This window comes from Bombina bombina, chromosome 2 (assembly GCF_027579735.1).
Source record: "Bombina bombina isolate aBomBom1 chromosome 2, aBomBom1.pri, whole genome shotgun sequence".
Classification (NCBI taxonomy): domain Eukaryota; kingdom Metazoa; phylum Chordata; class Amphibia; order Anura; family Bombinatoridae; genus Bombina; species Bombina bombina.
Genome location: NC_069500.1, coordinates 793,358,419 through 793,380,301, shown reverse-complemented (window position 1 = coordinate 793,380,301; position 21,883 = coordinate 793,358,419). Strand labels below are relative to the sequence as shown.

At 39.4% G+C, this 21,883-nt stretch overlaps 1 protein-coding gene across 1 annotated transcript in view; it reads left to right on the top strand.

The window, feature by feature from the left end:
- The window catches only part of LOC128649615 (protein mono-ADP-ribosyltransferase PARP14), a 220,457-nt gene that overhangs the window by 118,193 nt on the left and 80,381 nt on the right, over positions 1-21,883 (top strand). Inside the window, exons 8-9 of the mRNA XM_053702975.1 lie at positions 887-1,111; positions 16,696-16,762. Of these exons, the coding sequence (XP_053558950.1) occupies positions 887-1,111; positions 16,696-16,762 (292 nt within the window). The remainder of the gene's footprint in view (positions 1-886; positions 1,112-16,695; positions 16,763-21,883) is intronic.

Genomic DNA, 21,883 nt, shown 5'->3' with positions numbered 1-21,883 from the left:
AATTAGAAAGTTGCTTAAAATTGCATGCGCTGTCTGAATCATGAAAGAAATAATGTGGGTTTTGTGTCCCTTTAGCTAATCACATCTATTTAGTCAAGATGTATGTAAATATGTACAGTGCACTTTTTTAGCACTACTTTGCTTTTTTTATCATACAATAAGTTGGGGCACCCCTGAACAAATGACATATTACAGTGAAAAGAAGTTAACACATCTGCAGAGATCAGCAAATTCTAATGCACAGCTACTATTCCATTGCTGAATGTAACTGACTAAAAACATAACAGGAAATGAGGAATGTGCAAAAGTTTGGGCACCCTAACATTTGATCAGCGAGTGATTTCTTTGTAAGGTCTCAGAGTCTTAAAGGGACATAAAGCCCAACATTTTTCTTTCATGATTCAGATAGAAAATACAATTTGAAACAACTTTCCAATTTACTTCTATTTTATCAATTTGTATTTGTTTCTTTTGTTATACTTTGTTAAAAAGCCAAAAGGCAAGCTCAGGATTGTGCACGTGTCTGCAACTCTATGGCAGCAATTTTGCAACAATGTTATACATTAGCAAGCGCACTAGATGGCAGCACTATTTCTTGCCATGTAGTGCTCCAGGCATGTGCACGCTACCTATCTATGTGTCTCTTCAACAAAGAATAATATGAGAACAAAGAAAATGTGCTAATAGAAAAAAAAAATATATTTTTTTAAAACTGTATGCTCTGTCTGAATCATGAAAGAAATTTTGGGTTTCATGTCCCTTTAAACCCACTGTATATTTTATCAAAGGTTTTAATATTCCCTCTTTCATAAATCTAGTTTTTGTGCCCTGTAGTAGACGGGTGATTAAGGTTTCTGAATGTGCTGCTTTTGATCACTTGTTTTAGGCACTAAGAAAGGGACTATCAGAATGTCTAGAGAAGTGCAAGGATAAAAACGCATGTTCACTGGCAATGCCCACTATTGGTACTGGTCTTGCCCTTCGCTTTCCCATTGATGTAGCTGCCAGATTATTGGGAGAGGAGGTAAAATCATTTGTTATGAGAGAGCCGACTACCAGCCTCCGAAAGATCCATATTGTGATCCAACCAGACAACAAGATTCTTTATGCTGTAAGTAGATAAATATAAGTTAACTAGCATAGTTGTCAATATTAAAATGATTGTCATTGCATTTCTCCTAAGTCTAAAAAAGGCATTTCAATAGCTTTAGTAAGAAGTTGTGTCCTTTAAACAGATGTATGAAAAAGCTTTAACTGGACAGATGATTTACTCCAGTACAGGGTGGATTTGATTTAAATAAAATTTGTTTGAATCAGGATTTAAATCACTAGTAAGACCGATTCAAATCAATTTAAATCATGTTTTTCATTTTTAGAATAACTTTTCAGATTATTTTTCCGGTTACAGTTGTAATCAAAATTATTCAACCCCCATTGCAAATCAGGGGCGAGATTACATATACAGCGCAGGCTTCAGCGCAAGCACTGAAACCTGCAACACCCGTAATTTCACCTTGCACATCGGAGTATTACATATACGGCGCCATCAGATTCTAGACTGGCGTAAGTAGGACAAACTGGCGATCTTCAGAAATGTGCACATTTCTGTTGTCGCAAGTAACTTACACCAGTATTATGTCAGCGCAAAGTGCCAATAAAGATTTGTACACTTACTTATATTCTGAAATATTGCATATATACATATACAAATACACCACACTTTTTTTTCTAACACCTCACATATTTTATTTTATTTTTACAGTGTGATAGGCTGAGTGTTTGATTGTGATTGTGTGTGACTGTACTAGGAGTGAGTGGGAGTGTGTGTAGTGTGATTAGTGTGAGAATGGCAGGAAGAGGTAGGGATGAGGGAGGAGGGGAGAGGAGTGGCAGGGAGAGGAGGATAGGAGAGGGGAGGAGGAGCAGTGCCACCCCCCCCCGACAGGCAGTAAGTGGAGTAGGGAGAGGGAGAGCCAGAAGGGATGATGGGAGGAGAGATGCCAGAGAGCCCCAGATACCAGGCACATTCAGGAGAGGGACAGAGGGTGCACATAGGGACAGAAGGGGGGAGGAGAGAGAGGAACCCATACTTCCAGGGACATCACAGGGAGGAAGCCAAGTGGCCATGGAGGATGAGAGGCTGAGATGTCCCAACTTCTCATTTGAAGAAAATGTTGCCCTAGTCCAGGCCATCATGGACAACTACAGTGACCTCTTCGGGCAGGAGAATGGCAAAGGCAGTGCCAGAAAAAGAGAGATTGGATGGTTGGCGGTAGAGGATGCCGTCAACATTGTGGCCCAGCAGAGGAGGACTATAGAGTTCCTAAAAAAGAGGTGGAATGATTGCAAGAGGCGGGTCAAAGAGAAGATGGGGCAGGGAGCCGTCCACCAGAAGGGAACAGGCGGTGGGGCAGCCCTGGAAATGGAGTACAACACCTGGCAGTAGATAATACGCAGGTCCCTGAGTATCACAGCAGTCCGTGGACTTCCAGGGGCTCGTGCCTTAGGGGTTGCAACCACAGCACATCATGCTGGTAAGTAACATCCCACACACCTGTATTATATGTAATTGCAATACAACATCCTTTAATATCACACATTCATGGACATGATGAGGAGCATGGTATTTGGAGTACTAACAAAAACATCTACAATTATACTTCAGATTACTGCTACATAACACAATGCAATTCATGATGTGAGGTGAAATGGTGCAATACTAACATGTCTCAGAGTAACACAGGCCACAAGCTACATGTAGAGTTTTCATTAAATGGACACTATAGCCATCACAATACATTTAGCTCAATAAAGCAGGTTCTGTGCCTACATCAAGCTGAAGTAAATTGTGTGACCATAGTGTCACTTAAAGAACACATACAGACTATGTCACAGGATGTGCCTATAGCAGAGGATGAGTGGTCACACACTGGTCATCAGTGGGAATACGAATCATCTATGAGAGCTCCACCATCTTATTCACTGGGACGAGCTCCACCATCCTCTTCCCTGGGACGAGCTCCACCATCCTCTTTCCTAGCACGAGCTACATCCTCCTCTTCCCTGGGAAGAGCTCCATCTTCCTCTTCCCTGGGACGAGTGACAACATTTGCAGATGAAAATACAGCAGAAACTACAGCTGCCCCTCAAGCAGCAGAAACTACAGCTGCCCCTCAAGCAGCAGAAACTACAGCTGCCTCTCAAGCAGCAGAAACTGCAGCTGCCCCTCAAGCAACAGAAGCACATCAACACGCATCACCTCTTCTCCAACATCGTGGCCCTCAAGCAACTGCCAGCCCTGTTGCTCAAGAGCCTGTGGATGCATTGTATTCTTTCCTGGGTGAGGATTCCTCACTGAGGAATACATTACACTCCAGAGAAGGCTCGTCACAAGCACTGAGAGCATACAAAGAGGCTAAGAGAGGTTCTTCAGGGGCCAAGAGAGGTTCTTCACGGGCCAAGAGGGGTTACACAAATGTAGCATAGAGGTGCAGAGGGACATCACAGCATCGTTCAGTGCAAGTGTTCAAAACCAGTCACAGATGATGCGAATTCTGTCTGATATGCAGATGCAGATGGACAAAAGATGGAGAGAACAAAATCAACTTTTGGGGTGTGTTGGTTGAGCATTTTACACACCAGCAGGACACTACCTCCAGCCTATCATCTGTGGCCAGCACACCAACAGAAACACCAGAATCTGCTAGAACAAGGAGAACAAGGCAATCTACTACAGGCACCTCAGCTCCCTCATCCATAAACTACCATGTAATTGTCATACACATCCATGTGAGGTGTGTTTTATTACACTAACGGCTAGATTACGAGTTGTGCGTTAGGCTGAAAAGCAGTGTTAACAGGTCCTAACGCTGCTTTTTCTCTACCGCTGCTATTACGAGTCTTACAGGTTTAGGGGCACCACACACTTCTTTGGCCTTACCGCAAAACGACTTACGCAAACTTCATAAAGTATTTTTTCTATGGGACTTCCATAGCACTGATATTACGAGTCTGTCCTGGGAGGCCAAAAAGTGAGCGGTACACCCTACCCCGTCAAGAGTCCTAACGCATTTAAAAGTCAGTAGTTAAGAGTTTTATGGTACAACGCTGTAGCATAAAACTCATAACTAAAGTGCTAAAAAGTACACTAACACCCATAAACTACCTATTAACCCCTAAACCGAGGCCCTCCCGCATCGCAAACACTATAATAAAAATTTTAACCCCTAATCTGCCACTCCGGACATCGTCACAACTATAATAAACATATTAACCCCTAAACCGCTGCACTCCCGCCTCGCAAACACTAGTTAAATTTTATTAACCCCTAATCTGCCGTCCCAAACATCGCCGCCACCTACCTACATATATTAACCCCTAATCTGCCGCCCCCATGGTCGCCGCCACTATACTAAATGTATTAACCCCTAAACCTAAGTCTAACCCTAACACCTCCTAACTTAAATATAATTACAATAAATCTAAATAAAAATTAATATTATTACCTAAATAATTCCTATTTAAAACTAAATACTTACCTGTAAAATAAACCCTAAGATAGCTACAATATAACTAATAGTTACATTGTAGCTAGCTTAGGGTTTATTTTTATTTTACTGGCAAGTTTGTATTTATTTTAACTAGGTAGAATAGTTATTAAATAGTTATTAACTATTTAATAACTACCTAGCTAAAATAAATACAAAAGTACCTGTAAAATAAAACCTAACCTAAGTTACAATAACACCTAACCTAACCCTACAATTAAATAAACTAAATTAACAACAATTAAATAAATTAAATTAAATTAGCTAAAGTACAAACCCCCCCCACTAAATTACAGAAAATAATAAACAAATTACAAGATATTTAAACTAATTACACCTAATCTAATAGCCCTATCAAAATAAAAAAAGCCCCCCCAAAATAAAAAAAAAACCTAGCCTAAACTAAACTATCAATAGCCTTTAAAAGGTTTAAAAGGGCATTGCCCCAAAGTAATCAGCTCTTTTACCTGTAAAAGAAAATACAAACAACCCCCAACAGTAAAACTCACCACCCACACAACCAACCCCCCAAATAAAATACTATCTAAAAAAAAACAAGCTCCCCATTGCCCTGAGAAGGGCATTTGGATGGGCATTGCCCTTAAAAGTGTTGGATGAAGACTTCTGCCGCTTCCTTGAGGATGGATGTTCGGTCTTCAGAACAGTAAGTAACAGGGATTAGTATTAGCTTTTTTTTAAGAGTGTATTGGGTGGGTTTTATTTTTTAGATTAGGGTTTGGGCTGCAAAAGAGCTAACTGCCCATTTAAGGGCATTGCCCATCCAAATGACCTTTTCAGGGCAATGGGGAGCTTAGGTTTTTTTTAGATAGTATTTTATTTGGGGGGTTGGTTGTGTGGGTGGTGGGTTTTACTGTTGGGGGGTTGGTTGTATTTTCTTTTACAGGTAAAAGAGATGATTTCTTTGGGGCAATGCCCTGCAAAAGGCCCTTTTAAGGGCTATTGATAGTTTAGTTTAGGCTAGGTTTTTTTTTATTTTGGGGGGGGCTTTTTTTATTTATATAGGGCTATTAGATTAGGTGTAATTAGTTTAAAGATCTGTAATTTGTTTTTTATTTTCTGTAATTTAGTGTTTGTTTGTTTTTGTACTTTAGCTAATGTAATTTATTTAATTGTTGTTAATTTAGTTAATTTATTTAATTATAGTGTAGTGTTAGGTGTTATTGTAACTTAGGTTAGGTTTTATTTTACAGGTACTTTTGTATTTATTTTAGCTAGGTAGTTATTAAATAGTTAATAACTATTTAGTAACTATTCTACCTAGTTAAAATAAATACAAACTTGCCTATAAAATAAAAATAAACCCTAAGCTAGCTACAATGTAACTATTATTACTATATTGTAGCTAGTTTAGGGTTTATTTTATAGGTAAGTATTAAGTTTTAAATAGGAATTATTTAGTTAATGAAAGGAATTTTTAGTTAGATTTATTTTAATTATATTTAAGTTAGGGGGTGTTAGGGTTAGACTTAGGTTTAGGGGTTAATACATTTAGTATAGTTGCGGCGAAGTTGGGGGCAGCAGATTAGGGGTTAATAAATGTAGGTAGGTGGCGGCGATGTTAGGGACGGCAGATTAGGGGTTAATAATATTTAACTAGTGTTTGCGAGGTGGGAGTGCGGTGGTTTAGGGGTTAATATGTTCATTATAGTGGCGGCGACGTTGGGGGCAGCAGATTAGGGGTTAATAAGTGTAGGTAGGTTGCGGCGACATTGGGGACGGCAGATTAGGGGTTAATAAATATAATGTAGGTGTCAGCGATGTTGGGGGCAGCAGATTAGGGGTTCATAAGTATAATGTAGGTGGCGGCGGTGTCGGGGGCGGCACAGATTAGGGTTAATAAGTGTAAGATTAGGGGTGTTTAGACTCAGGGTTCATGTTAGGGTGTTAGGTGTAGACATAAATTTTATTTCCCCATAGGAATCAATGGGGCTGCGTTACTGAGTTTTACGCTGCTTTTTTGCAGGTGTTAGACTTTTTCTCAGCCGGCTCTCCCCGTTGATTCCTATGGGGAAATCGTGCACGAGCACGTACGACCAGCTCACCGCTGACTTAAGCAGCGCTGGTATTGGAGTGCGGTAAGGAGCAAAATTTTGCTCAACGCTCACTTCTTGCCTTTTAACGCCGGGTTTGTAAAAACCCGTAATACCAGCGCTGCATGTAAGTGAGCGGTGAAAGAAAACTGCTCGTTAGCACCGCATAGCCTCTAACGCAAAACTCGTAATCTGGTCGTAATATTGTTAAAACATATAATATGACCTGTGTTGAAATGGCAATAAAAAAGGGTCATATTATCATGTTTATGACAAATTCTTGTACTATAACTCACATCCACATAGTTGTGTATGAAGGGTACATATAGTAATATTCACTTATAAGATGTAAATCAATGTATCTCGCATCCAATATAAATTGACACATGGGTATATATAATACTGATGTTACTGATAGGGTGTGCATTGTCATGTGTTTTAAGGCTGCAGGTGAGAGGTTGTGCTGTTTATGATTGGTTTGACACAATTGCAGAGAAGGAATATTGATTTTAATAATTAAGTGGGCAGCAAGGTTTAAAGGGACAGTTTACTCAAAAATGTTCTTCCCTTTAATTTGTTCCCAATGATCCACTTTACCTGCTGGAGTGTATTAAATTGTTTACAAGTATTTCCTTTACCCTTTTGATTGCATTTAAAATATTTTATTTAGCCCGTGGTATCCCCAAGGCCAAGCTGTGTTAACACAGCCAGTAGAATAAATTACACTCCCAGTGGGTTCTAGAAGAGATAAGGTAATACAATGATAATTTTTTATTGTTCTCTCCAAGTATTGGTGATTGGTTTATGAACAGATATAAAATAAAGAAGCAAGTATATGTACACAATTTGATAAAGTAATGAGATCTAAATATACCTACAAGCTCAACCCATTTTATTAGGTTGTGACTTCAGAACAAAATATCTGCTATTTCAAATACACAAATAAACCTTAAAAAAGCAAATCTCATACATTTTATACTCTGCGGCTAGTAAAAGAAGTAATCGGAAAGAGAAAAACAATTTTATAGTATACTGTCCCTTTAACTATTTGAGATGCTGCTTAAATGTATGTGTTTGTTAAGGCTTCAATGGAGTTATGTTGTTTTTTTAGTCAGTGCAAGGGTTGCTGCGCCTGCCATATGTGGTGAGATGAAAATGGAGATTTTCTCAATTCTGTGAGCGTAAGTCTGTGCGCTGTATATTGGATACCGAATGGCGCGCCAGTTCTATGTTAGTCTATGGGAGTAAAAAACGTGTATGCTACGCCGTATATATGATATAAAAACCGCTTTTGCGGGCGACACTGCATATGTAATCTCCCCCAATGTTTATTGTCAAAATTTACAGACTTTCAGCTGTTTGCAATGTTTTTTTTCTTATCTAATTTGCTTCATTCTCTTGGTATCCATTTTTGAAAAGCCTGCATAGGTAGGATCAGAAGCAATACACTACTGTGAGCTAGTATAGCAATATAATTAAGCAAATTTAATAATATAAGTACACTGTGTGCAGAATTATTAGGCAAATGAGTATTTTGAGCACATCATCCTCTTTATGCATGTTGTCTTACTCCAAGCTGTATAGGCTCGAAAGCCTACTACCAATTAAGCATATTAGGTGATGTGCATCTCTGTAATGAGAAGGGGTGTGGTCTAATGACATCAACACCCTATATCAGGTGTGCATAATTATTAGGCAACTTCCTTTCCTTTGGCAAAATGGGTCAAAAGAAGGACTTGACAGGCTCAGAAAAGTCAAAAATAGTGAGATATCTTGCAGAGGGATGCAAAGCTTCTGAAGCGTGATCATCGAACAATCAAGCGTTTCATTCAAAATAGTCAACAGGGTCGCAAGAAGCGTGTGGAAAAACCAAGGCGCAAAATAACTGCCCATGAACTGAGAAAAGTCAAGCGTTGTAATATACCTTTAAGGACTGATCCCTCCTACCAACAGCCAAACCCTATTTAAACCTCACATTGCCATATTCAAACTGCCTGTTAATTGATGTACTTTGTTTAAGCCTGCTCTGTTAAAAGTTTAGCTTTATATTCATAGTTCTTAAGACCAGGTCTCTGTTTTATTTAACCTTTGAATTATTCAGCTTGTTATAACCTTTACTAGGTTTTTACACCTTGAGGTTTATTCAAATCAAACCTTTATCACATTCAGCTATTCAGCCTTTTTTGCAGCCGCAATATTTAGCTCTGTGTGAGATTCCAGCATCAGCTGTGTATCGGATCATCCTAACCGCAACCGGAAGTAAGTCACACTCTCACCGGCTTCTCACTTCTCCACACGCTGTCGGACAAACAAACCTCCGGATCTTTCTCACATCAGGTATATTCCTCCCAAGACAAAGGTACTGTGATCGCTTACTTAGAGACTGAAGTGGTAAGATTATATGCCGATAAATCCTCTAAGAACTCGTAAGCACTATTCGTACTAACCTGTGACTGAACAACCAGTTATATACATATTTGCTTCCAAAAGGATGTGAAAGAATGTATGGGACTTGTAAATATTTTATTCCAGTGAGAGTGTGTGAAGTTTGTTTGCGATACTTTTGAAACACCTGTTACAACTTGTTGAAGTGATTATTCCTGCTGAACATTATACCTCTAACCAAGTCATTAAGCAGAAACTTGAGACTGCTATTCTAACACTGCTCATATGAAACCTGTGTTATAATAAACACACGTTGTTTCTTTTCCAGTGTCATTCATTACTGTATTTGTTACTAATTAGCTCACAGTTTATGATCTTAGTAAATATAACCATTTTGCTGAGACTTAAAACACAAGAGCAACAAAACCAATTTTATATTGGTCAGGAGTATTACAGTATTAACAGGCCTAAATATCTGTTTGTTTACTCTTTAAGCCATGGATCCACAAGAGATTCAGAATGAATTCTCTAACATACATCAAAAGTTGGATTACCTTGCACGTGGCTTAACAGAGGTGCAAGCAGAGAATACAGCTTTAAAAGCCTTACTAAAGGAATGTTTAACCCCTAAGGAGCAGGCTACTCCTGAACCTCAAATTCAGCCTCCTACTCCTTTTTCAGGTAAACGATCAGTTTTCAGAGATTTCAAAAATGCATGCAATTTGTTATTTACTTTGAGACCTAGGACTTACCATAGTGAGAGAATAAAAGTTTGCACTACTATATCTTACTTACTGGGGGAACCTAGAACATGGGCCAATAGGCTGTATGAAACAAACGATCCTGTAATGGATTCATTGCAGGATTTTTTCTCTGCTATGTCTATCTTATATGAGGACACTAACACACAGATTAATGCAGAGACCAAATTGCAAGCTCTTAAACAGGGCAAAAGAACCGTGGAAGAGTTCATCACTGACTTTCAGATGTGGGCTTCAGACTCCAAATGGAATGAGGTCAGCCTCAGAAATCAGTTCAGGCTGGGATTATCTGAGAGCTTAAAAGATGAGCTCTCACGAATAGAAATGCCTGAGACCTTATCAGCTCTCATAAAAGTCTGCATTACTCTGGACAGACGTCTAAGAGAGCGCAAAGTAGAAAAATCAGTTTATGAGACACTCTCTAGACGCACTTATCCCTCACCTACATCACAAGAAAAGACTTTATCTAACCCTATACCTATGGAAATAGGAACTATAAGGGGTCCACTTACCTCAGAAGAAAAGATAAGACGAAGATTGTCAAATCTCTGTTTATATTGTGCACATAAGGAGCACTCTGTTAGTGAATGTCCATTACTATCAAAACAAAGAAAGGGTAAGACAGAATCTATCAAACAAATATATAACACCTCTAAGACACAACATCTAACTATTCCCCTTTCCTTACAGTGGGATCAAGACAACCTACAGACTGAAGGACTAATAGATTCTGGGGCGACTGGAAATTATATTGACACTGATTATGTAAAAAAGAATAAAATACCCACTGTGTGCAAAACAAACCCAGTTTTTGTGAAGTTAATTGATGGTACATTCATTCAGAATGGACCAATCACTCATCACACCATACCACTTTTAATAACCACATCCAAGGCACACACTGAATATGTAACTTTTGATATTATACCTATAGCACAGCACTCAGTCATCTTAGGTTATACATGGTTAGTTATTCATAATCCTGAAATAGATTGGACACAAAACACAGTAAACCTAAACTCAACCTATTGTACTAAGACTTGTTATCCTCACTGTTCTATAGCTACTATGGAGCAGGGTATTCCATGTGTATATCAGGATCTGGCAGACGTATTCGATTTGAAAGAAGCTGAAAATTTGCCTCCACATAGAGCATTTGACTGCCCCATTGACATTATTCCAGGATCACAAATACCTCATGGCAAAATTTATCCAATGAACCAAAATGAGCTCCAAGATTTACGTACCTATTTGGATGATAATCTGAGAAAGGGTTTCATTACTCATTCAACCTCTCCAGCAGCGGCTGGGATATTCTTTGTAAAAAACAAAGATGGAACTTTACGTCCAATTATCGACTACAGAGCTCTAAATAAGATCACCGTAAAGAACCGATATCCACTCCCTTTAATCCCTGAGTTACTAGAAAGACTTACGGGGGCCACTGTATTTTCAAAACTGGATTTAAAAGGAGCTTATAATCTAATCCGTATCAAGAAGGGTGATGAGTGGAAGACTGCTTTCCGCACCAGATACGGATTGTTCCAATATAACGTTATGCCCTTCGGATTATGCAATGCTCCGGCAACCTTCCAGCATTTCATAAATGAGATATTCCACGATCTCACAGATGTTTGCGTCATAATCTATTTGGATGATATCTTAATATATTCAAAAAATATAGCTGAACATGAGAAACACGTTCGTTGGGTTTTAACTAGACTTAGACAAAATAAGTTATACGCTAAGTTAGAAAAATGTATCTTTCATACATCAGAAATAAAATTCCTGGGTTATATTCTAAAACCCAACAAGATTGAGATGGATCAACAAAAGATTCAGGCTATTATAGAATGGCCAAAACCCACTACCACACGCTCACTCCAGAGGTTTCTGGGGTTTGCAAATTTTTACAGGAAATTTATCAAAGGGTTTTCCTCAGTTGTAAAACCACTATCTCAACTAACTAGTAGCAATCATAAATTCTGTTGGACAAAAGAGTCCCAAGAAGCTTTTACTAAGCTAAAAGAGCTTTTCACCTCAGCACCAGTTTTAACTTTACCAGACTACAATCAAGCATTCATATTGGAAGTAGATGCTTCCAATTCTGGAATTGGAGCAGTATTATCACAACAGAACAGGGACACCAAACTGATTCATCCCATTGCTTTCTATTCAAAGACTTTCTTACCAGCAGAAAGTAATTATTCTATTGGTGACAAAGAGTTACTAGCTATAAAACGTTCACTAGAACATTGGCGACACCTCTTAGAAGGAACTAAAGAACCCTTTCTGATTTATACCGATCATAAGAACCTAGAATACTTAAGGACTAACAAGACACTTTCTTCCCGTCAAGTAAGATGGGCACTTTTTATGGATCGGTTCAATTTTTTAATAACATACCGACCAGGAAGTGCAAATGCGAAAGCTGACGCTTTATCAAGACAGTTTGATTCCAGTTTGCCACAACACATCTCAACACCAATTATACCAGAAGAAAAATTTTTGGGAGCACTCACTGGTTTAGAGACTGAAATATTATCAGCTCTGAAAGATGAGACTTCAATACCACCAGAGTGCGTTAAGGATTCAACAACAGGATTATTTTACCATAATGGAAGATTATTCATTCCTGAGTCTCAACGACAACTCATATTGAACAATACCCATGACAATGTATTATCTGGACATACAGGAATCCAAAAGACCATTGAGTTAACTAAAAGGAACTTTTGGTGGCCCCATATGGAAAAGACTATTTCTGACTACGTCATAGGCTGTGATGTCTGTGCCAGAAACAAGGCTGAGCATAGGAAACCTATAGGTTACCTGACGTCACTGCCGATTCCTGATAGACCATGGAGTACCATATCCATGGACTTCATTGTTGATTTACCAGATTCACAACATTATAATACAATATTTGTTGTAGTGGATCAATTAACCAAATTAGCTCACTTCACACCTTTAAAGGCTCTTCCTAGTGCCTTTATAACAGCAAAAGCATTCATTAGAGCTATTGTTCGCCTACATGGTTTACCATCCACCATTATAACTGACAGGGGTACTCAATTCACCTCCGCTTTCTGGAGATCACTCTGTAAGTCACTAAAGATTGACACACGATACTCCACAGCATTCCACCCACAAACCAATGGGTTAACCGAACGATTAAATCAAACATTAGAACAGTACCTCAGGTGTTATATTACACATTTACAAGATGATTGGGTAACATACCTCCCTTTGGCAGAATTTTCATACAATAACTCTCTATCCTCTTCAACAAAGATGTCCCCATTTTTTGCCACATATGGTTATCACCCCACATCAATCACTCTTTCAAATACTCCAGTCAATTCTCCAGGTGCTACAACTTATCTCAATACCTTACAAGATCGATTAGAACAAATAAAGGCACACCTCGTTCAAGCTAAAGACAGACAAAAACATTATTATGACCAAAGACACAGACCCTCACCAGACTATAAGTTAGGTGATCAGGTACTTCTTTCTATTAAATATCTAAGGTTACAGATACCAAGTAAAAAATTAGCTAATCAGTATATAGGACCTTTTTCAATTGACAAAATCATCAATCCTAATGCAGTGAGATTAAAGCTACCACAACATTACAAAATACATAATACATTTCATGTCTCATTATTAAAACCGTATACTTCAGACCGAAACAGATTAGATTTGACAGTCCCTTCTCCCATACTCCTAAACAATCAAGAAGAGTTTGAGGTAGAAAGAATCCTAGATTCTCGCATTAGGAGAAGGAGATTGGAATATCTGATTCAATTGAAGGGTTATGGACCAGAAGAGAATTCTTGGCAACATCACTCGGAGATTAACGCTCCAAGACTCCTTAGGCGTTTTCATCTCCGTTACCCATCTAAACCTCACCCTGAATCACCGGGGGTGATTCCTTAACGGGGGGGAGATGTAATATACCTTTAAGGACTGATCCCTCCTACCAACAGCCAAACCCTATTTAAACCTCACATTGCCATATTCAAACTGCCTGTTAATTGATGTACTTTGTTTAAGCCTGCTCTGTTAAAAGTTTAGCTTTATATTCATAGTTCTTAAGACCAGGTCTCTGTTTTATTTAACCTTTGAATTATTCAGCTTGTTATAACCTTTACTAGGTTTTTACACCTTGAGGTTTATTCAAATCAAACCTTTATCACATTCAGCTATTCAGCCTTTTTTGCAGCCGCAATATTTAGCTCTGTGTGAGATTCCAGCATCAGCTGTGTATCGGATCATCCTAACCGCAACCGGAAGTAAGTCACACTCTCACCGGCTTCTCACTTCTCCACACGCTGTCGGACAAACAAACCTCCGGATCTTTCTCACATCAGGTATATTCCTCCCAAGACAAAGGTACTGTGATCGCTTACTTAGAGACTGAAGTGGTAAGATTATATGCCGATAAATCCTCTAAGAACTCGTAAGCACTATTCGTACTAACCTGTGACTGAACAACCAGTTATATACATATTTGCTTCCAAAAGGATGTGAAAGAATGTATGGGACTTGTAAATATTTTATTCCAGTGAGAGTGTGTGAAGTTTGTTTGCGATACTTTTGAAACACCTGTTACAACTTGTTGAAGTGATTATTCCTGCTGAACATTATACCTCTAACCAAGTCATTAAGCAGAAACTTGAGACTGCTATTCTAACACTGCTCATATGAAACCTGTGTTATAATAAACACACGTTGTTTCTTTTCCAGTGTCATTCATTACTGTATTTGTTACTAATTAGCTCACAGTTTATGATCTTAGTAAATATAACCATTTTGCTGAGACTTAAAACACAAGAGCAACAAAACCAATTTTATATTGGTCAGGAGTATTACAAGCGTGCAGCTGCCAAGATGCCACTTGCCACCAGTTTGGCCATATTTCAGAGCTGCAACATCACTGGAGTGCCCAAAAGCACAAGGTGTGCAATACTCAGAGACATGGCCAAGGTAAGAAAGGCTGAAAGACGACCACCACTGAACAAGACACACAAGCTGAAACGTCAAGACTGGGCCAAGAAATATCTCAAGACTGATTTTTCTAAGGTTTTATGGACTGATGAAATGAGAGTGAGTCTTGATGGGCCAGATGGATGGGCCCGTGGCTGGATTGGTAAAGGGCAGAGAGCTCCAGTCCGACTCAGACGCCAGCAAGGTGGAGGTGGAGTACTGGTTTGGGCTGGTATCATCAAAGATGAGCTTGTGGGGCCTTTTCGGGTTGAGGATGGAGTCAAGCTCAACTCCCAGTCCTACTGCCAGTTTCTGGAAGACACCTTCTTCAAGCAGTGGTACAGGAAGAAGTCTGCATCCTTCAAGAAAAACATGATTTTCATGCAGGACAATGCTCCATCACACGCGTCCAAGTACTCCACAGCGTGGCTGGCAAGAAAGGGTATAAAAGAAGAAAATCTAATGACATGGCCTCCTTGTTCACCTGATCTGAACCCCATTGAGAACCTGTGGTCCATCATCAAATGTGAGATTTACAAGGAGGGAAAACAGTACACCTCTCTGAACAGTGTCTGGGAGGCTGTGGTTGCTGCTGCACGCAATGTTGATGGTGAACAGATCAAAACACTGACAGAATCCATGGATGGCAGGCTTTTGAGTGTCCTTGCAAAGAAAGGTGGCTATATTGGTCACTGATTTGTTTTTGTTTTGTTTTTGAATGTCAGAAATGTATATTTGTGAATGTTGAGATGTTATATTGGTTTCACTGGTAAAAATAAATAATTGAAATGGGTATATATTTGTTTTTTGTTAAGTTGCCTAATAATTATGCACAGTAATAGTCACCTGCACACACAGATATCCCCCTAAAATAGCTATAACTAAAAACAAACTAAAAACTACTTCCAAAACTATTCAGCTTTGATATTAATGAGTTTTTTGGGTTCATTGAGAACATGGTTGTTGTTCAACAATAAAATTAATCCTCAAAAATACAACTTGCCTAATAATTCTGCACTCCCTGTAAGTCTGCAAATTGTGTGCTCTATCTGAAACCAAAACATTTTCTTTCATGTTTATATCCCTTTAAGGTCTATTTCTTAACTCTGTATGTTAATTGTATAACATTTTTGCTGTGAAGAAGGTGCATGTTATTTCTGCTGACACACATTCACAGTTTAGAGAACTACAAAACCAATAATATGTAATAATATCTTCAAGGTAAGAAATTTGTCCAAAATAATCTTAATGGATTAATGGAATTAATTTACCAAAAAAATTAAACATCTCAACCATAAATATACATCTTTCTTGCTAGATAATTAAAAACTAATTTATATTTCAGGATGAATAGCCTTTAGATAACAATGTATCTTAAATAGAAATTATCTAGATAGATTTTTTCCTCAAAAAGCATTTTATTTTAAAAAAAATAAATCTAATTTAAATAAATAAAATATGATTATTTTTTTTTTATTTTTTAAATAATTGATTTTTATCTACTCTGCTCCAGTAGCTGAAACCATATTTTCTATTAAAGTGGCCTTCATGTCCCCAATTATAATAAAAAAGACACAGGATGACATTTTACTGATGTCTTGGGACCATTAAAAAAACAAAACAAAACAAATTCCAATTTACTGCTAATATAAAAGTTGCGCTTTTCTGTTGCTATCATTTGATGAAGCTTATCTCTTTTCTTTGAAAGCAAACTGAGGTATTTTTAGGAGTGTGCACATTGCTTGAGCACTTCTACATATATAACATTGTTGCAAACATTGTTGTAAACACTGCTGCCATATATTGCTCAATAAAAGTCTACGCTCTTTGGCCTACGTCACTATGCATTCTCGGAAAGGAGGTAATTCGGATAACGTTTTATTTGACTTCCATGTCCCTTTTAATATACTCCCACTCCTCCTCAAAAATAGTTACACTAATATTATTCTCTTCCACCAGGCTTATAGGGACACACTCATGACCATGGATTTAGGAGACCAAATTGTTCTTTGCGATGGAAATGGAGGTAATTTAATAATTCCTATCTAAAATGTAAGTTTATTTTTAATGCGTTAGAATGAAGTAAAAAATGTGTGGATAACTGAATGGTCCAGAGGTGCTATCTGATGGAACAAAACTTCCTAGATATTTAAAAAAAATAAAGGGACCTAAACCCCATTTTTAACCATACCACAGCACAGATTATTTTTTTTAATCAGCAGCAATCATTAAGGTCACCAACGACCTTCTTATAGCAAAATCCAAAGGCCACTTCTCTCTGCTTATCCTCCTTTATCTGTCTGCAGCCTTTGATACTGTTAACCACCCTCTTTTGCTCCAAACCCTCCAATCCTTCGGCATTTGTGACACAGCCCTCTCATGTTTCTCTTCCTACCTGTCTAACCATACCTTTAGTGTAGCCTTTTCTGGGGCTTCCTCTGACCCATCACCACTTTCTGTTGGGGTACCGCAAGGCTCTGTCCTCGGTCCCCTTCTCTTTTCCATCTACACGTCATCATTAGGTTCCTTAATAAAGTCCCAAGGGTTTAATTATCATTTGTATGCCGACGACACCCAAATCTACTTCTCTGCACCAGACCTATTTTCTTGCTAACCCACGTCACTAACTGGCTTTCTCACATCTCTTCCTGGATGTCCTCTCACTACCTTAAGCTAAATCTCTCCAAAACTGAGCTCCTTATTTTCCTCCCTTCTTCTAAAATCTTCACCCCCCCACCTCTCTATAACTGTCGACAACTCCATCATTACCCCTACCCCACATGCCCGATGTCTTGGGGTCACATTTGACTCTCTGGTCTCCCTAGCTGCCGCCTAGCTCCTTTACAATCCATAATGAATGCCTCTGCCAGGCTCATCTTCCTTACACGTCGCTCTTCATCTGCTGCGCCTCTCTGTCAATCCCTTCACTGGCTTCCTCTTGCCTCCAGGATTTAACACAAAATTCTGACTCTGACATAAAAGGCCCTCAATTGCACTGCTCCCCCCTACATCTCAGACCTTGGCCTCTAGTTATCAATGTCTGTCGGACCTGATCCGACAGAACGGATCAGGTCCGACAGACATCGCTGAATACGGTGAGCAATACGCTCGCCGTATTCAGCATTGCACCAGCAGCTCACAAGAGCTGCGGGTGCAACGCCGCCCCCTGCAGACTCGCGGCCAATGGGCTGCCAGCAGGGGGGTGTCAATCAACCCGATCGTACTCGATCGGGTTGATTTCTGGCGATGTCTGTCCGCCTGCTCAGAGCAGGTGGACAGGTTATGGAGCAGCGGTCTTTGTGACCGCTGCTTCATAACTGCTGTTTCTGGCGAGCCTGCAGGCTCGCCAGAAACACGGGGCATCAAGCTCCATATGGAGCTTGATACATATGCCCCCTTGTCTCCAGATACTCTCCCTCCTGTCCCCTTCGCTCTGCTCACAACCTCCTCCTCCTCTCTTGTTACCTCCTCACATTCCCATTTACATGACTTCTCCAGACTGGCTCCCATCTTGTGGAACTCTCTGCCTCGCTCCACAAGACTCTCACCTAGTTTTGAAAGCTTCAAGCGCTCCCTAAAGACTATACTGTTCAGCGATGCATACAAACTACACTAACCTTTCCTAATACCAGTTCCTCTCCTCCATTGCTATCCCATTGAACCCCCTTAGCATGTAAGCCTAAGAGCCCAGCTGTTTGCAGATAACCTTCATAAGAGCCGACTACAACGGTGCGACTCTCGGCAGGGCCCTCTACCCATTTGATCCCTATAAATGTTACCTTGTATACCGCCTATGTTTATAGCGCTGCAGAATCTGTTGGCACTCTACAAATAACCAATAATAATAATAATAATAATTGAAAATGCAGGACTCTGTTATAGGACAATGAAGTTTACTGTCCCTTTAAGAACTCACAGAGAAGGCCAGATCAAATGGTGATAGGAGAACATAAAAGAACTGGGTCATCCATTGATATTTTTATTATATTTTTAAACAAGAGATCATAAAATATGGGCACAGACATCTGATGGTTTTTGTAATGGTTCATACTTGCAGTCACAATCTAACTACTATAACCTCACTGTTACTATTTTGCTTGCCAAAAAGCAGCAGATTGCAGCACATTCAAACCAATAACTATATTGTACAGACATAGGCCACAATACAGTTTTCCATGGGTTTTGTAAGGAACAATCGGCTAGATTACGAGTTTTGCATTATGAGGGGTGTGGTGCTAACTTGCACGTTATTGTCACCGCTCACTTACCTACAGCGCCGGTATTACAGGTTTTCCTAAACCCAGCGTTATCAGGCAAGAAGTGAGCGTAGAGCAAAATTGAGCTCCATACCGCACTCCAATACCAGCGCTGCTTAAGTCAGCGGTGAGCTGGTTGTACGTGCTCGTGCACGATTTCCCCATAGAAATCAATGGGGAAAGCCGGCTGAAAAAAAAGCTTAACACCTGCAATAAAGCAGCGTAAAGCTCCGTAACGCAGCCCCATTGATTCCTATGGGGTAACTAAATTTATGTTTACACCTAACACCCTAACATGAACCCCGAGTCTAAACACCCCTAATCTTACACTTATTAACCCCTAATCTGCCACCCCCGACATCACCAACACCTACATTATACTTATTAACCCCTAATCTGCCACCCCCGACATCGCCGACACCTACATTATACTTATTAACCCCTAATCTGCTGCCCCCAACATCGCCGACACCTACATTATATTTATTAACCCATAATCTCCTGCACCCAATGTCGCCGCAACCTACCTACACTTATTAACCCCTAATCTGCTGCCCCCAACATTGCCACCACTATAATAAACATATTAACCCCTAAACCGCCACACTCCCGCATCGCAAACACTTGTCTGTTGCCCCCAACTTTGACGCCACTGTAATAAACATATTAACCCCTTAAATCACTGCACTCCCGCATCGCAAACACTAGTTATATATTATTAACCCTTAATCTGCCGCCCCTAACATCGCCGCCACCTACCTACATTTATTAACCCCTAATCTGCCGCACCCAACGACGCCACCACAATATTAAATGTATTAACCCCTAAACCTAAGTCTAACGTAACACCCCCTAACTTAAATATAATTCAAATAAATCTAAATAAAAATTACTATCGTTACCTAAATAATTTCAATTTAAAACTAAATACCTATAAAATAAACCCTAAGCTAGCTACAATATAACTAATAGTTACATTGTATCTAGCTTATTGTTTATTTTTATTTTACAGGCAAGTTTGTATTTATTTTAACTAGGTAGAATAGTTACTAAATAGTTATTAACTATTTACTAACTATCTAGCTAAAATAAATACAAATTTACCTGTAAAATAAAACCTTACCTGAGTTACACTAACACCTAACCTTACACAACAATTAAATAAATTACCTAAATTAAATACAATTACCTAAATTGCAAAAAAACAAACACTAAGTTACACAAAATAAAAAAATAAATTATAAGATATTTAAACTAACTACACCTAATCTAATAGCCCTATCAAAATAAAAAAAGCCCCCCCAAAATAAAAAAAACCCTAGCCTAAACTAAACTACCAATAGCCCTTAAAACTGCCTTTTGCAGGGCATTGCCCCAAAGAAATCAGCTCATTTACCTGTAAAAAAAATACAAACTACCCCCCCAACAGTAAAACCCCCCACCCACACAACCAACCCCCCAAATAAAATCCTAACTAAAAAAACCTAAGCTCCCCATTGCCCTTAAAAGGGCATTCCGCTCTATTGCTGCCCAAACCCTAACCTAAAAAAAACCCCACCCTATAAACCCTTAAAAAAACCTAACACTAACCCCTGAAGATCCACTTACAGTTTTGAAGAGCCGAAATCCATCCTCCTCGATGCCGCCGGGAGAAGTCCTCAACGAAGCCGGGAGAAGTCTTCATCCAAGCCGGCAGAAGTAGTCCTCCAGACGGGCAGAAGTCTTCATCCAGAGGGCATCTTCTATCTTCATCCATCCGGCGCGGAGTGGCTCCATCTTCAAGACATCCGGCGCGGAGCATCCTCATCTTTTGACGTCTTCTTCGCGAATGAATGTTCCTTTAAATGACATCATCCAAGATGACGTTCCTTGAATTCCGATTGGCTGATTTCTATCAGCCAGTCGGAATTAAAGGTTAAAAAATCCTATTGGCTGATGCAATCAGCCAATAGGATTGAGCTTCAATCCTATTGGCTGATCCAATCAGCCAATAGAATGTGAGCTCAATCCTATTGGCTGATTGCATCAGCCAATAGGATTGAAGTTCAATCCTATTGGCTGATTGCATCAGCCAATAGGATTTTTTCACCTTTAATTCTGATTGGCTGATCAGAATTCAAGGGGCCAATCAGAATTCAAGGGGCACCATCTTGGATGACGTCATTTAAAGGAACATTCATTTGGGAAGAAGACGTTGAAAGAAGAGGATGCTCCGCGCCGGATGTCTTGAAGATGGAGCCGCTCCGCGCCGGATGGATGAAGATAGAAGATGCCGTCTGGATGAAGACTTCTGCCCGTCTGGAGAACCACTTCTGCCGGCTTGGATGAAGACTTCTCCCCGCTTCGTTAAGGACTTCTTGCCGCTTCGCTGAGGACTTCTCCCGGCTTCGTTGAGGATGGATGTCGGCTCTTCAAAACTGTAAGTGGATCTTTAGGGGTTAGTGTTAGGTTTTTTAAGGGTTTATTGGGTGGGTTTTAGTTTTAGATAAGGGTTTGGGCAGCAATAGAACTAAATGCCCTTTTAAGGGCAATGTCCATCCAAATGCCCTTTTCAGGGCAATGGGCAGCTTAGGTTTTTTAGTTAGGTTTTTATTTGGGGGGTTTGGTTGTGTGGGTGGTGGGTTTTACTGTTGGGGGGTGTTTGTATTTTTTTTACAGGTAAAAGAGGTGATTTATTTGGGGCAATGCCCTGCAAAATGCCCTTTTAAGGGCTATTGGTAGTTTAGTTTAGGCTAGGGTTTTTTTTACTTTGGGGGGGCTTTTTTATTTTGATAGGGCTATTTTTTTTTTTTTGTAATTTAGGTAATTGTATTTAATTTAGGTAATTTATTTAATTGTAGTGTAATGTTAGGTTTAAGACAGGTTAGGTTTTATTTTACAGGTAAATTTGT